The sequence below is a fragment of the Myotis daubentonii genome, chromosome 11 (assembly GCF_963259705.1).
Source record: "Myotis daubentonii chromosome 11, mMyoDau2.1, whole genome shotgun sequence".
NCBI classification, from domain to species: Eukaryota; Metazoa; Chordata; class Mammalia; order Chiroptera; family Vespertilionidae; genus Myotis; species Myotis daubentonii.
Genome location: NC_081850.1, coordinates 78374266 through 78388829, shown reverse-complemented (window position 1 = coordinate 78388829; position 14564 = coordinate 78374266). Strand labels below are relative to the sequence as shown.

The 14564-nt window shown below is 46.3% G+C and overlaps 1 protein-coding gene across 3 annotated transcripts in view; it reads right to left on the bottom strand.

Annotated features, from left to right (window-relative positions):
• FUBP3 (far upstream element binding protein 3) overlaps nucleotides 1-14564 on the bottom strand; it is a 55012-nt gene that overhangs the window by 21815 nt on the left and 18633 nt on the right. For 2 of the 3 annotated variants that reach the window (XM_059658332.1, XM_059658334.1), the window contains exons 3-7: nucleotides 6568-6601; nucleotides 4010-4059; nucleotides 3578-3649; nucleotides 2230-2287; nucleotides 126-288 (exon numbers count right to left, since the gene is read on the bottom strand). In XM_059658332.1, coding sequence (XP_059514315.1) covers nucleotides 126-288; nucleotides 2230-2287; nucleotides 3578-3649; nucleotides 4010-4059; nucleotides 6568-6601 — 377 coding nt within the window. The remainder of the gene's footprint in view (nucleotides 1-125; nucleotides 289-2229; nucleotides 2288-3577; nucleotides 3650-4009; nucleotides 4060-6567; nucleotides 6602-14564) is intronic. The other variant, XM_059658333.1, reaches the window with a different exon arrangement.

The window sequence follows — 14564 nt, the reverse complement described above, 5'->3', positions numbered from 1 at the left end:
GGGTTGAGGGGAGCTCTGGCCCGTGGCAGGCACAGCCAGGTCAAGCGGGGGAAGTGAGTTAACGACAAAACCTCCCAAACGAGGAAGGTGAGGAAGACAAAGGCCTCTGCTCAGGGTTCACATACCTGCAACTGCTTTATAGTCTCCCCGCCTTTGCCGATGACCAGACCCACTTTGGACGCGGGGATGAGGACCTCCTGGATTGTGCTGTTGCCGTCTGTGTCATTATGAAAGCCAGGCCCATTCCGACAGCGGCCCACGATCTGCCCCAGGAGTCGCTTGGCTTGTCTTTGGGAGGGAAGAGAACCACAAGGACAGTGGCGTTAAGTGAACGCTGCCCCGGGGAGCACATGGAGGAGTCAAGGCAGCCCTCGTCCAGCTCCAGCTCCTGCCCCCACAACCCGGGAAGTCTCTGCCATCCGCCAAGCTACTGGGCTGGAATTTAAAAACAATGCACACAATACCACGTCCCGACACGGCCCCCTTTCAAGTGTGCCCTCTGCTTGTGCCCGGGTCTTGTATTCACTCCACCAACATGACTCTTCTCCTGTTGGAATGTCCGCTGCACCGGTGGCAGGGACCACCGCTGAACCCTCTGCATCTCGCTGTTCCCCAATCCAGAACGTATACACTCAACAGATATTTGTTAAGTAAGGACATGAGAGAAAGAAATGAGAAAGATGGGAAGAAAGAAAGCAAGGGTTAGTAGTCATTTGAATGTCCAAATGCCAAATTTCTCCATCACCAACCAGACTGCCCTGATTTCTGAGCCGATTTTAAGGCTACGCATCACCAAGTGGGTTTCACGGGAGGAAAAAGGAGGCGGCAGTGCCCTGGCGCAGTTCCACAGCCACACACACCTGCTTTGCGCTTTTCCCGTTGGATGTGCGGCCCCGCATCTCATATGCACTGCTATTTTGTGCTGATTTATCAGGAGGTGGAGGAAAGCTACAATGTTGAAACAGCACATCTCAGCCTAAGGAGGTCATCTGTCAGGCCAATTTCCTTTTCTGCACCAGAATCTCCCCTGGCTGTTACGTGCATTATTTATTCTTCAAATCACCAGCACAACCTATTTTTTGGTTCCTCTAATAGGAAACATTTCTGCTACTAAACAGACTGGCTGGACTGTGCACCGAAAAAAGCAAAATTGTTTCTTCCTTAAGTTATAATCCGCGGTCTCCACTGCTGGGGCAGGACAGGAAGCAGGACTAGAAGAGTGGGAGGAAAGAAGAAAAGGCAGGAAATAGATGTGCCTTTAGTGGTCTTGAGTCTTTGTGTGTAGAATCGGCCTCGTGTGTCTTCCCCGTTACTGCAGCTTCTTAATATTTCGCTTGTGTACTAGATTAACCTGTGCCGGAAGCAAAGTGCCTGGACACCAGAAACCATCTCGCTTGCCCTGTAATGCACACCTGCCAGTCTGATTTATTCTGGTCCACTGCTTGCACTGTTACAGCAAAACACGAGTTTAAACTCATCTCGACTCCCTGAGAAATGGAAACAAGAAAAGAGCCCTACCTATTGAGCTGGACATAAGCTCAGCGCCCCTAGCCCCAAATGCAATGCTGCTCAACAGACTGAAAGAGGAAAGTGAGCAGAAGCGAAGTTAGTACATCCCTCTCCCCAGGAGGCTCTTGGGTTTATGAGGCCTCCACCTGGTACGAGGCTCCACCACGCAGGAATGCCACGCTAGATTTCAGGTGGTCACAAGGGCCCCAAAAGCCGAAACGCCCTGGCCGGTCCATGTGGCCCTCTGAGTGGAGCAATGGCCAGGAAGTCAATTCACTGGGCTCACAAGTATCAGAAGAGCAATGGGGTCACACTCAGGCAGAGGACCTGGCACCATGATGCCCAAAGGTTCACCAAGTGAGAGGCTCACTACTCCACACCTGTTCAGGTAAAGGAGGTATTATGAGGAAAAAGTGGGGTGATTAGAGCATTCAGGCGGGTGGAGGCACACTCTTTAGAACCCGGTGTATGAAGTAGGTGTTATGACAGCTGTGAGGACTCTGCAGGGTTTTTAAAAAGGTGATACCGTGTGTGTTTAGGTCACAGAAAAACTCCCCTGGTGTGGCAGCCTCCTAGATCCTTCTCTACAGAAGCACCTGCTTTTGTGGCCAGACTGTAGCACAGATCGAAAGTGTTCAATAACAGTTTGCCCTTCCACTTCTCCCCGTTTGGGGAAGGCGGAAGAAGAGTGAAAGGAGAAAGTAAATAAAATAAACTTACTCAATACTGTCTGGGGTTCCGGTAAGTACACAGGGCCTCTCTGGAATCCCAGAACTCTCTATAAGAAGAATCAAGAAGACGAGGTGTGTTGGTGGGCGGGCATCAGGCAGCCATGCACCTTGCCTCTGTGTAAGGCGGTCTCTGGGCTGGTGCCTACACCGGCCCCACAGAAGCCCAGGCTCCCAGAAAAAGACAGTTTGCTTCTGCTTGTGGACAGAATGTTAACTGGTAGCTGTACCCTAAGATTCTCAAAGTAGAAACAAGTCCCTAGGGGAAGGTGGGAGAATGCAGCAGAGGTTTGTGAGCTGATCCTAATTCCCAGCTTCAACTTCACTTCTGACCCACTGTGTGCTAGTAAATGTGTGAGTCACTTAACCCGCTATTCCCCAGTTTCTCTATTTGCAGAGTAGTTTACTGGTGATTATTTGCAAACAGCTCTGAGGCACACTAGTAAGAAATGTCATGGACTCGTATCCCACCGCTGCCACCAAAGGGGAAAAAAAAGAAATGTCATGGTATGCACACTGGACTACTGCCAGTTACTGTGTGATATCCTGATCAGCGACGTCGATGTAGAACTGGTTCTGGGCCATTTGACAAGAAAGGGAAGTCTTACTTTCCGACACCACACATGACACGTTACTTTGTTCCTAAAAACACTGCCTCTTAACATTTTTACTCAAAAAAGAGAGAAATAGCTAACACCAGTTACTGCCTTCAAGACATTATCCTTTAAAATGACAAACATTTCTCTAGTCAATGTCCTTTAAATGCCCTCCTTCACTATGGAAAGAGATGAAACTCAAATTAGATAAAACGATAAATAAAATATAAGCTCTTCTTCTCAATCTGCCTCTCTCCATAATGCAGTCAAGATGGACCCAGCTGGGAAAGGTCCTCAACTGTGTTCAACACGTGCTAATTCAGCCAGAGCCGCCAGTGCCTCTTTCCACAAAGGGCAGGGACGGTGCGAGCCAGGGGAGCCGGTGAGCCATCCCCAGGAGTGACCCCAAAGCCACAGGCCCCCTGCAGGCCCCACTGTGTCTGGCATAACATTCTGGTGCAGAAAACAGAGGTCCTAGAGTGGTGGGTGTTTGAGAGGGGCCACGCCAGGCCACAGAACTGTGGAGGGTCTCCAACGAGGTCAGAGGGGCAGCCTCGCCTCCGAGCCTGCTTCTGCTCTGGTCCCCTCCTGGGAGTCCAGCTCCAGAAGTGCAAGGAAAGCAGCAATCACATATACTTACCCAGGTTCCTACATTTCTAGCAATAAGCAAAGTACTGAATCTGGAAAACTTTGCATAATACTCATTTCTACCAAACTGAGATCTATGAAAAAAGCAGCCCTTACCTGAAGCAATCTGAATTTTGCAACCAGATTCTGTTTGAATCCGTGAAATCTGCTCACCTCCCCTGCCAATAACTGAAACAAATTGAACAGGGTCAGAATATGCCCCCCATCCATATTTAACCATGCATGGATGACTTACTTCAACCAACATTCACACATGGCTCACAGCTAGGCAAATCAGGCTGCCTCAGCAAGCCCACAGCAACCAAATGGGAAACACAGCAGACAGAGGGTGCCCGAGCTCGAGGAAGGAGAGTGGGGTGGTGGGAGAGTGCAGGGTGACCTCCGCCTGGACAGAGGCCTGCAGCGCTAGGGAACTGGAAAACAGTGTGCAAAAGCATTCTACTAAAGGTGATGCTCATGCTGAGGCGGGGAGGGAAATAAAAGGGACAGACAGGAATTAGGGGGAAAGTGCAACACGTGGATACTTACTGAATCCAACCATTTTATCAGGCACTTTGAATTCTTCTGTTATTACTGCCCTAAAACAAAGAACATTTTGGAAAACTATATAGAAGAATTCTGAAGCCACTTTAGGTTCCCCAAATTTCCCATGCTGACCATGTTGGAAGATAAGGCTTAAAGAAATCGTGCCAACTTGGCCAACAGGTCCATACCCATCTACGAGGGGCACCATCTGATGAATCTCTTGGTCAATCACTCTTTGAAAAGATCAAGCCTCGCCCTGGCCGGGCAGCTCAGTTGGTTAGAGCATTGTCCCGAAATGCCAAGGTTGTGGGTTCGATCCCCAGTGCGGGTGCAGACAAGAATCAACCAATGAATGCATGAATAAGTGGGACAACAAATCCATGTTTCTCTCTCTCTCAAAAGAAAAGAAAAGAAAAAAGATCCAAGCTTCCATCACCTTGTGTCAGCAGAAGAAACCTCTGGGCGTTCATTAAAACCATCCACTCCTCTCACACTGCCTTTTCTTCATACAGCAACAGTGTCCAGGCGTGGGGCTCAGCGCTGAAAGGTCATCAAGGCCAGGACCCTTAAAGGTCCTTTGGGAAGTGGGGGGAACTTAGACTTCTTGCTGGTGTCCTTTCCAGATGGAGAAATACTCAGCTTTTCCTCGGCACCCGTTTCCCTATCTTTGTGTTGCTTTCTGGCCTCCCTCTAATTTTTCTGTCTTTTAGGGTGAGACGCCCCAAATGGAGCCAGTATCCAGCGGAGGCCTAATCAGTGTTGACCAGGACAGAATAATGACCTGTTACTCTGCAAAGTACTCCTGTTAAATGCTATCCCCTCCATTATCTGCTTGCTTTTTTTTTTTTTTTTAAACAACTATTGCACTGGCTCTTTCAAACAAACCGTCAAATTTGCCATATAGAGTATTGTGGACAATATCCAATTTGCCCAACACCCCGGGAAGCAATTAAATCTAAACATTTATCTTAGGAGGAAGCTAAATGCAAGTAGTTTTTTTTTAAAAAAAAGATAAGCATTTTTAAACATCTCGCACACAGCTGGATTTTTACCCATCATGGAAAGAATTGAATAAAGTGCATGTTTTTAGGGAAAGTGCAGCACTTAGAAGAAATGCAATAGCATAAATAGCACTTGTCACTGTACCATCATGATGAGAGCAAACTGTCTTTTCCTCGTGGAGTTTACATCCTCAGGTTTATATATGCCCAGAGATTCTCTCTGCCTCTTGGGATCTTCAGTTCACCCCGAAATCAGGCAAGTCTGGGCTTCCTAACCAGTAACCCTGTGGATGCTGGTGCTAAACCTTAGTGGGCCTAACATCCTGCAAGGGCCCCTGCCAGGTGAAAGGCCACAGTGTTCCTGTCTGCGTAGCCAAGAGACTGCTGCTCACGTGTGTAGCACAAACTATCTATTCTCAAAAATAATACTGGGGAATTTACTAGAAGAGGTTCAACACTATCACAATACAAAATGTCACAAAACTCAGCCCCCGGGAACAATTTTAGCAGACTCTCACTGAGGAGGAAACATATCAAGATGAACTGCTTTGGGCCTCTAGCAAGACAAAGCTCTATTTTAAATGCAAGGCTGAAACCTGTCTAATGCACAAAGTATTATCATTTTGGAAAGTAAAATCCTGATTAATTAAGGTCTTATAGGAAAGTTACATTTGATACTAACAACTTTATTTAAATTACTTTAACTCATTAAAAAACAAAGCAAACAAGGAAACAACAAAAAACCCAGGATAAATCTTCTGATTACCTGATGCCTGGTGATTTCCAGAAACTCGCTAAGAACTGTGTAGCATACAAGAGGACATAACTATCCTTGCTGGTGAAGGTTAAGGATATGGTACAGTAATGGGTACAAAACACACAATTTCATCCATTACAAGGAGAAGCTAAGGCACAGTTTCCAGTACATTTTATCCTTTTTAAAGGGTAACAATGTGACCACAATACCCTAGCTTACAGACTGATCTTTTTCAAGCCCAGAGGTCTTTTCATTTTTCTAATCCTCAATGTTTAAGGGAAGGCTGTGAGAGGCAACTGAGGCAGGGGTCAACTGGGCACTTATCCAAGGTTCTCTGGCAAGTCCCTATCACTATGGCGGGGTGCGGGGGGGGGGGGGGGGGACGACACTAGGTTCCTGGCCTCCCAGGCTCCTGATTCCTTGAGGACCAAAAGCTGTACCTTCACTTGGAAAAGGACCTGTTTTCTGAAGTGAAGAAGTTAAGGGTTCATAAAACACCGAGAAAAACGTGAAAAGAGGGAAAATGTCATTGTCTCATTTTAAATGAAATGTATGTGAGCAGAATGAACAGCTCCAACATTCTAGAAGTCTTTTAAGTTTACATGCACTAACGGCTGATCTTTAATACGCTGTGTTAGTTTATCCTTTGAGCTTAAAAAGGGCTACAAAAACTTGAGTCTTAAAGATTAGCCCATGGTTTTCCACACTCTCAACCTCTGACTTTCTAACACTCTAGTACAGATGGTGGATCAATAAACAATTAGAAATGATCAATAAATAATAAAACATAACCCACTGCTTACCTTTGATGTACCAAGGCCCCTAACTGGTTACCTACTGTGGCAAAGAGAAAGAGAAAAGAAAAATCAAAGCATTAGCACGGATAAACTAACTTCATCCTTACACAAGTTCTTACCATTTCAAGGGGAAAAGAAGAAAGGCAGAAAGAAAGCAAATAGTAATTTAGGCTCAGTGGCTGAAATGAATGCGTTATATGATATGAAACAGGAGGGGACGTCTTGATCAGCACAGTCTCTAACCCAGAGTCCAGCTGAACGCAGGATAAGAAATTGATCTGTGTGTCCACATGCTGAGAAGCCTGGGAGAAAATCCTGCTTGCCTAAATCCCTCTCACTTCCTACCTCCCTCCTGCTCTGGATCCAAACTCAATGTAAAGATAGCGAGGGTTCCTTCTTTCTCTTTTTAAAACAAATGAGAAGATCTGACCCGCTAGCTCAGGAGCATTGTTAGGGACGGCCCCATGGCAGCTGTAGTCAGTAAGACCATGCACATATGCTCCTGCTGGCCACCGGGCGCCCCCATTCGCCCCACCCTCCCAGGAGCATAAACTCAAGGAGAGGATCTGGCTTCCTCCCTCCTCGGGCCCCTTCACTGACCCATCCCGCAATCTGTGAGACGCTCAGAATGAACAACTCCTGCCTTTCAAGCCCATTTCACAGGGACAACAGTGCCAAACAGCCTCTGATTGTGAAAACGGGCTCTGTAGTCACATCCCCACAGAACCACCTCAGCTCTGCTTTTCATTTCAGTTCCTCCTCTTTCAGTTGTCGTTGAGTGTCTCCGTCACTGCTTAGCAAAAACGATTCTGTGGGGTTTCTCTCCTGGCAAATGCAGCCCAGGAAACACCGTCAGCAGACAGTGTCACAGTATAAATCCTACACATATTACAAGAAACGGAATGAGCCTTATAATGTGCTAACGAGAGCATTCAAAAACATGACTAGGGAGAGTTCTAAGCAGGACAGATAGGAGATAAGTGCGAAGGATCAATGACATGAACCTCAGAACAAAGAGTGACATGGTTTAGCATCTGAAATACAGGACTCCAATTGCTCTTTCTTTTGCTAAAACTTGACCGTCTTTCTCTGACTGGACAGGAACTGGTCATAAAAAGAAGCCAGATGCTGCTATTTTAAAAGGAGAAGAAACACCTAGAGAAACAATGCCAGCAAAAAGTAAATGAAGCTACTGAGTCAATACCATATTTCTTCTGGATCAATAGCAAGATAATGGTCTGCAGCCAAAATATTGACATTATATATTATTAACCTGCTTATCTCAGGGATAAGAGTTGTTTTTCATCAACTCTTAAATTTTTCTTTATGCATTCCAGTTTGCATATGATAAACACTCTGGCTTGGGGACTCTCACTCCACATGAAAACTAGACAATTAGCAGCTGAGGGGAAAAATCCTCACCACACACTCAGCCCCTGAATGTGTGAGAGAGGAAGGTCCATCACCTAAGGCAGTGGGAATGACAGAAAAAGCCCAGACAGAGTGCCCTCCAGCTGGGTTAGCTGTCCCGTTGAAGGTCAAGCTCAGCTTCCCTGCTACTGCCAGAATTCTTCTCTTAGGAGCACAGAATCCACTGAAGACGGAGGAACTAAAATGGCTGGAAATGATGAGAACACAGAGGAGAGGTGCCTGTTCCCTCAACAGAGCACCTCGGCCAGATCGTGCCTCCTGGCCTGCGTGCTGTGCAGTGAAGACTTGTCAAAAGGCTGACGATCTTCAGCTATTTCAGACAGAAACACAAAGAAACAGAGTAAAGGGCAAGGCTAGCGTAAAGAGCTCCATGAGATCTGGGGAGCATTTGAAGGCTCCTGGTCAAAAAGGCATTTGAAATTTTGTACTTATCACAGAAAAGGAAATTTCTTTTTGGTGACAAAAGTGTGTGTCACAGGTACCACGCACGGTGTCATTTCTGATGGCCAACTGCTCTGCTGACAAGTGAAGGTGCTTACAAACCAAAAACATGAGTGCACACACCATCAGCACACAAACGGATGGACTGCTGAGAGCCACACCACCCAGGAAGGAAATCAATTCAAATCCAGACCCAACTCAGTTAGTGGACTCTTAAGAATAAATGCTCTCCATCCTCCATGCCCATGCCGTAGCCAAGGCTGAAACGCTTGATTTAAAGTTGTACTCCCTTCAAAAACATTCCCATTTGGTGCCTAAAAATGAAAAGCAGCAGTTAGGCAAGGGGCACTGGGCACTCTCTCAGCACACACTGATAATGTCCAACTCCACGAAAGGGGGGTGAGGGACTGGGGGGTTCTGCTCAGTCTTCATGATGAAGGGGGTCAAATGAGGGAGGCATATGGGAACACCTATAAAGCTCAATTTAATGGTAACTACCAACATTTTACTGCAAAAAAGAAAACTGCTGAAATATCAGCCCTATTTCCCCTAATGGCGCATGCTGGCTGACAACAGTTCCTCTTGCCTCGAAAATTCACCTGCACTCAATTCTAGCACACATGCGTAAACACACACACAGGTGTAGTTCTCATTTATCTTGCACACTACATAATGGGAAGCCCCCTGGGCTATGGAAAAATGAGCTCCCCATAAAAAATATTCACACTACAATGTGAGAAATTCTTTCTGAAGAGTAATACTCTGCCAATTTCAATAATGATTTTTTTGGGGGGAAAAAGGCAGCTGGACACGTTTACCCATCAGTGAGGAGAAAGTCTTCTTCCCCCAAAAGAAACGCTAACAAGTGTCGCTGGGGAACACACCCAATTTTATAACAGGTATCAAATGTAATAGTTAACCCCGCCCCCTCAAAAAAGCCCGAGGAACAAAAGCACCCTCACTCCTCTGCCAGCGCAGACAGCACGCTGGCCTCGCGCACAGCAGGGACCAGAGGCAGGTGAGTGGCGGTCAGCAGAGAAATGTCAGCTGTTTTTGCAGAACTGACAAAAATAATAAACAAGCCAGACCTTCCTCTTCAGGTTTTGAAAACAATCCTCCCGTGCTTGGCTTGGATTCCAGACTCCTCTGACTCTGAAGCTCGCTGCAGCCATTTCTGCAGTTTTCCAAGCGATTTTAAAAAGCTTTTCTCCCAAGGACAATACAAAGGCTTCCTGTGTTCTAAGCAGCAACTCTCGCCCCAGGGCCGCAAAACACTGACATGCTGAGTTCAGCTGCAAGTCCCTAGACAAGTAATCTGTTACTAATTCTGCAAATTATTATTTTTAAAAGTGAGAATAAATTCAAGTTGCTCTCAATAAGGCCCCTTACTTGCAGTCTCATATGCTCTTGCGAGTGGCAAAGAGCACCAGCTCTGCTCCCCAAGGCGCCTTCCTCGGTGCCGCAGCGGCATGCACCCCCTTAGTCCTGCGGAGCCCTGAGAGGCGGCGCTGTTATTACCAGTCCCACTGCGCCCACCAGGAAGGGGCGCACACACCCAAGCCCTCAGAACAGTGCACGCGAGTGCCTGTGCCCATGTGCACTCTGTTCCTAGGGTGCCTTCCAGCGGCTGGGAGCTGGGCCCCGTGCCAGGTGCCGGGATAAAATGGTGAGCAAGATCATCTCTGCCCTCAAGAAGCTTCAGAGACCAGCCGGGAAAGCAGAAAGCTCCATGATGAGCAGAAACCTGACCTGGCCCTCCAGGGATGTGGAGGTGTTAGGAACCCCAGTTCAAGTGCCCACTGAAGGCCTGACCCAAGGGTCTCTGTAGTCAAATTAAGAGGAAAAGTACGTCTACACCACTGATTTGCAGCACTATGCCTATTTTCATTTAATCCAGTGGTTATGACATTCATTTCGAGGGTCATGACCAACAGTTATACATGTTTTAACATATGTTGGCTAACTAGTTCTGGTGGAAATATGAACATTTGTCACATGGTAAGTAATATTTAAAAAGTTTGATAATAACTTGTTATAATCCTGATGATAACCTCATTAAGTAGGTATTATCTCAATCTGAGGTAAGAAAACAAAGGCTCAGAGAGGTTAAACAATAAGCCCAAAGTCACACAGTTATCGGGCAGAGCTAGGATTCAAGCGCTGACCCACCAGACTTTGGAGTCCACATTTTCAAGCAGGCACGATCATGGCCTTTGAGACAGAGACCCCAGGTTTGAAGTCTTCCTGGTTCTATCAGGTATCTGCTTGGTCAGATCATTTCTCAACATCAGCTTCCTTAGCTATACAATAAGGAATTTAAGCACCAACGTTCCTTCCAGCAGCGAAGGAACCGAACAGATTAACCGATCTATACAGGGGCCCCCAGCACTCCATCTCTAAACCTGGCAATCACTCATCTCTTCTTCATTCCAAAGGGTTATATAAATAAGCTCATACAGTATGAACCATTGGGCTGGCTTTTTCACTCGGCACAACTCCCTGGAGATGCGGCCAAGCTCTGTGTGTATCACCAGTTTGTTCCTTTTTACTGGAGTAGCAGTGGGTGGACCAGTTCGTTAACCATCACCTGCTGAAGGACATCTGGGCTGTTTTCAGTGTGGGGCTATTATGAAGATTTGTGGATAGGTTTTGTGTAAATGTAAGTTTTCTCTTCTCAGGAATAAATGCCCAGGAGTAGAACTGTGGACCAAAAATGTAAATGCATGTTTCGTTTTATAAATTTTCTAGAGAGGCTGATGTGGTTTTAAAAGCTCCTCAGGTGCTGCATCTGAGCATAGCCAATGGACACAGACAGTAGGGGGGTGAGGGCACGTGCTGGGGGATGGAAGCTGCTGGGGAGAGATCAATGGGGGGAAAAGGAGACTCATGTAATACTTTAAACAATAAAAATGTTAAGTTAAAAAAAAAAAGGAGTTTTACCAGATGTACAAACAAACAAGCTCTTCAGGTGGTTCTAACTCGCAGCCAGGGTAGAAAGCCACTCTGGGTCACATACTTTCTAAAAGGATTTTGAAAAAACTATAAATCTCCTTTTAATTTGATATCTAAAATTTCCCCCTAGATTAATAATTGCAAACAGGTCTAGATCATTCATTTTTGTGGAACATGTCTACTATTTGACCTAGTTGGCTAAGCCAATTGTCAGACCAACCAGTAAGATCATACTTTACCAAGAAAAACCCCCTCACTTCATTTCCCATTACACATATGTGTTAATATACATCCACATGATGACCACTTACTTCTGAATTATAATCCTAAAATGAATGGATGGATGAAAGGGGAGGTGACTGCATGAGCCTTTGCCATGAGTTACATGGATAAAATCAAAATCCAATCCTGTCACTACTTTTCTTTTTTCTTTAAAAAAAAAAATGATTTCAGAGAAGGGACAGGGAGAGAGAGAAATAGAAACATCAATGATGAGAATCACTGAACAGCTGCCTTCTACTGGGGATTGAGACTGCAACCTAGGCATGTGACCTTGAGCGGAATCAAACCCGGGACCCTTCAGCCCGAAGGCTGATGCTCTATCCACTGAGCCATATCGACTAGGGCCTGTATGTCTTTCTTTCTTCTTTTTTAAAAAAACCCATATTTTATTGATTTTTTACTGAGAGGAAGGGAGAGGGATCGAGAGTTAGAAACATCGGATGAGAGAGAAACATCGATCAGCTGCCTCCTGCACACCCACTACTGGGGATGTGCCCACAACCAAGGTACATGCCCTTGACCGGAATCGAACCTGGGACCCTTCAGTTCACAGGCCGACACTCTAGCCACTGAGCCAAACTGGCTAGGGCGGGCCTGCATTTCTTAGCAAGACTCTCATGCTTTGTTACCTTGGGATTCCCCACCCGTTGAGGTGTTTGAGGAGTTTATACCCCAGGTGAAAAGGGCACGCTTCGAGCACAGACACAAGTCTCAGAGAGCTCCACTTTAGGGAAGAGCGTGCACAGAAGGAAGAGCTGGAAAAGGGTTGCTATAAACTCCCAGGCCCACCGAACCCCTGGTGGGTCTTCATTCACCCAGCCGAAAGACTGCTGCTTGAGAGCTAGGGCTCTGGTTTACTTTATCTACTTCATAAAAGGCCAATCTGCCCCTCCCCCTCCCCCTCCCCACCTCCCAGGAACTGAGTTTGCGTCTTGGCTCTTTCTCCCTGCACCATCCATCATTACCCTCCACTGAGGGAAAATGCCAACATCTCTGAGATTCATTTTTCTCTCTTTCCAAAGCAGAGACTCTGGTACTTGCGGGCTCCTGCCTGAGTGGTGTGGGCTACAGGCAGTCTGAGTGCCCCTTGCCCACTGGCAGCAAGAACTTTGGCTCTCACTGCTGCCTTCCTAGAAAGTCTGGAATTTTAGAAATCGTTCTTCCTCACTCTCTTTGTCTTTGCCCTATGCCACAAGTGCTGGAAAAAAAATTAAAAAACACCACTCGGAAAGGGCCACAGAAACCTTCTATTCCAGGTGGGTGGAGGCCAGGCTAGTGGGGCGCCTCGAGTAGGAATTCCGGGTCCCAGCCACAAGATGAGGACCCTGCGGCCGTGAGAGGTGAAATGGTCACCTAAGGCCCACAGCTAATTAAGTAGCAGAGCTGGGATTAGAACTCAGCTGTCCCACCCACCTCCCAGATTTCTGATCAGGATTAAAGTAAGTCTGCAGGAGCAAGCCCCCAGCGACTTCTTAAGGCACATCACTGGATGCCAGTGGTGGTAAAAGGAAATTCTGGACTAGATTATCCAGGGGTCCCGGCTTGCCTGGGTGGCTACATGAATATAGCCTTGGAGTAGATGAAGACTTGAAAACGGATAACTGAGGAATGGGTATGGAGATGCATTTATCCGAGGAAACGACGTGTTGTAACACAGAAGAGGAGAAAGTGACAGCATCAAGAGTACAGTACTTCTGCCCTAACTCAGCGCTTCTCAACCTGTGGGTCATGACCCCTTTGGCGGTCGAATGACCCTTTCACAGGGGTCACCTAAGACCATCCTGCGTATCAGATATTTACATTACGATTCAAAACAGTAGTAACATTACAGTTATGAAGTAGCAACGAAAATAATTTTATGGTTGGGAGTCACCACAACATGAGGAACTGTATTTAAAGGGCCAAAAGGTTGAGAACCACTGCCCTAACTGGTTTGGCTCAGTAGATAGAGTGTTGGCCTGCAGAATGAAGGGTCCCAGGTTCGATTCCAGTCAAAGGCATGTACCTTGGTTATGGGCACATCCCTAGTAGGGGGTGTGTAGGAGGCAGCTGATCAATGTTTCTAATTCTCTATCCCTCTCCCTTCCTCTCTGTAAAAACTCAATAAAATATATTAAAAAAAAAAACACACAACAGAGTACAGTACTTTTCATCCGTGGATATATTTTTTATGAGACCTTTTTGTTTTTTAAATGTAATTTGTCATTTCATAATAGTTGGTGATTTCTCACTGACATGTAAGATAAAAATATATGAAACTGTGGACTTAATTGTAAAGAATCTTTCATTTGCCCGGCTGGTGTGGACCAGTAGTTGAGCATCAACCTATGAACCAAGTGGTCACGGTTTGATTCCCGGTCCGGGCACATGCCCAGGTTGCGGGCTCCATCCCCAGTAGGGGGTGTGCATGAGGCAACTGATCAATGATTCTCTATCATTGATGTTTCTCTCTCGTCTTCTCTGAAATAAATAAAAAATACACTTTTTTAAAAAAAAATTTTTTTCATCTAAATGTTTCAGTCATTTTCTTTTTACCTCTATGTCAATGTGCAGAATTTTTTTTTAAGTATTCTTTTTTATTGATTTCAGAGAGGGAGAAGGAAAGATAGAAACATCAATGAGAGAGAATCATTGATCGGCTGCCTCCTGCATGCTCCCCACTGGGGATCGAGCCCGCAACCTGGGCATGTGCCCTTGATGGGAATCGAACCTGGGACCCTTCAGTCCACAGGCTGACACTCTATCCACTGAGCCAGACAGGCTAGGGCCGTGGTCGGCAAACCGCAGCTCGCGAGCCACATGCGGCTCTTTGGCCCCTTGAGTGTGGCTCTTCCACAAAATACCACGTGCACGTACAGTGCAACTGAAACTTCGTGGCCCATGCGCAGATGTCGGTA